Source organism: Sinocyclocheilus grahami, unplaced genomic scaffold, assembly GCF_001515645.1.
Source record: "Sinocyclocheilus grahami isolate Dianchi unplaced genomic scaffold, SAMN03320097.WGS_v1.1 scaffold24766.1, whole genome shotgun sequence".
Taxonomy (NCBI): Eukaryota; Metazoa; Chordata; class Actinopteri; order Cypriniformes; family Cyprinidae; genus Sinocyclocheilus; species Sinocyclocheilus grahami.
In genome coordinates, this window is record NW_015519596.1 from 1 (window position 1) to 1994 (window position 1994).

At 39.7% G+C, this 1994-nt stretch overlaps 1 protein-coding gene across 1 annotated transcript; it reads right to left on the reverse strand.

Annotated features, from left to right (window-relative positions):
* Positions 1-340: 340 nt before the first annotated feature.
* LOC107580106 (EGF-containing fibulin-like extracellular matrix protein 2) lies at positions 341-1926 on the reverse strand. The gene is made up of 4 exons (XM_016265851.1): positions 1748-1926; positions 1023-1148; positions 813-941; positions 341-660 (listed from the first exon to the last, which is right to left on the reverse strand). Exons 2-4 carry the CDS (start codon positions 1051-1053, stop codon positions 341-343), a joined length of 480 nt encoding a protein of 159 aa, XP_016121337.1. The 5' UTR covers positions 1054-1148; positions 1748-1926.
* Between the last annotated feature and the right edge of the window lie 68 nt (positions 1927-1994).

The following is a 1994-nucleotide window of genomic DNA, read 5'->3' on the forward strand; positions in this document are numbered from 1 at the left end:
AGTCGTTTAACTCTCTGAATATCATTGGTTACGTTAACAACCAGTCGCCTGCACCATCTAGAGTTTCATGACTGAACTATATATTTCTGGTAAATTATATTGAATATATCAATTAAAAACAAAGTAAAATAAAGTCCAGGGTTGATGGTATGACTACTGACTGTCAAGTGATGGTTTAAATAAATAAAAAAAATATATATATAAAAATATAATAAAATTCAACCCTTTTGATGCTAATTCAACCCTTTTGACTGGCCATCCATACAGCATGTTGCCCTGCTATTGCTGGGATAGGTTCCAGTCTCAGTTTGGATAAGATAAGATACAATATAGTGTAATGTTACACACCTATGCAAGTACCATCCTTGCTAGTGTATCCAACTGGGCATTCATGCCTGGGACGACGTGAAGATCCAAGGTGCTCTGGTAGGACTGAGAGGCGAGTGAGGTAAGGTCGCTCTAAAGTAGATACCAGCTGGGGCCGCAGCCTGGCTTGTACCCGGGTACTGTTGGTAAAGATATGTCCTCTCTCAAGCCCAGCACATGAGCGACCATCACCCAGAAGAACCGTCCGTGGTGGACAAAGGCAGCGGAAGCTACCTGGAACATTCCGGCATTGAAAAGCACAAGGGCTGGGCACCTGCGCGCATTCGTCAATATCTGCAATGCCAAAAAATAACATGCATTAGTTTTACATAGTTTATAAATGTGAGTGATTTCAGTTATTTTTTTTTTTTCATAATTAGACTTTAGCCTGGATTTCACAGACGGGGTCACATATTTGAAATTGCTTGACTGTTTATGACCCTTACCTAAGCAAGGTCGACCTACACCTTGAGAGCGGTAGCCTCGAGGACAAACACATCCATACCCACCAATCGTGTTCTGGCAGATTTGACTGTAGCGGCACATGTGACTGCCATCCTGGCATTCGTCTATGTCTGCGAGGAACAGAGGGCATGTCACATTTAAAATAAACTGATTTGTTGAAGTAACAGGGTCTTAATTGTGTGACTCCTTACCCACACACACTCCATTTTCCGCTGTGGTCATGCCAGATGGGCAGCTGTCAAAACACTGATATCCTCCATCTGTGTTTCGGCACTGTTGGTGTGCTGCACACACATTCCTCAAACACTCATTTATATCTGATTATAAACAAGCATAAATGATGTTAAGTAAAATGCAAGCTTACTAAGCTACAGTTTTGATTCTGTTAATATCTTCTGAGCACAATATTGCCCGAGTCATTCAAAAACTTCTATTCATCTTCCACCCTTGGTGTGTTTGTTTAAATTTCCTCATAACTGCACACTGAACGAATTTTAAGGAAATTAAAAATATAGAATATATATTTAAAGGTAAAGTCTGAAAAAAATTTAATTCTGTCATCATTGATGTCGTTCCAATCCTGTATGACTTTCTTTCTTTTGCTGAACACAATAGATATTTGAATGTCTCAATGGAAGTCAATGGGCTTCAATGTTGTTTGGCTCCCACTGTTCAAAATATCTTATTTTATGTTTCAGCTTTGGGATGACAAAAAGGTGAATCAATGATGACATAATTTCATCTCCCAGAGTGTAAAACAAAAGTAAAAACGCATTCCTATGCATTCCTAACTTGTCCGATGGAAGTCTTAGAGTCTGAAAAGAGTAAATCCCATGAGACATGCTATTCAAAAACTCCACTAACCAACACCAATGAACCTGTGAAATTCAATATGGTTTTACAAAATGACACTGACCCAGGCAGCGATGTCCCACTTGCTGGTATCCTGGATGGCAGGTGCAACGGTAGGAGCCTAGAGTATTGAAACACTGCTGCTGGCATGGAGAGACTGCTGATTCTTGACACTCATCCACATCTGAAGGAAAAGATTGGTCATTTTACTCCTCTACATTCTCGATAGTTCCTGCATCTAGAACAATTCAGTCTAAAGAGTTTCATTGTGAAAATCTCAATGACTTTTATAATTGTTGTTGACTTGAGAA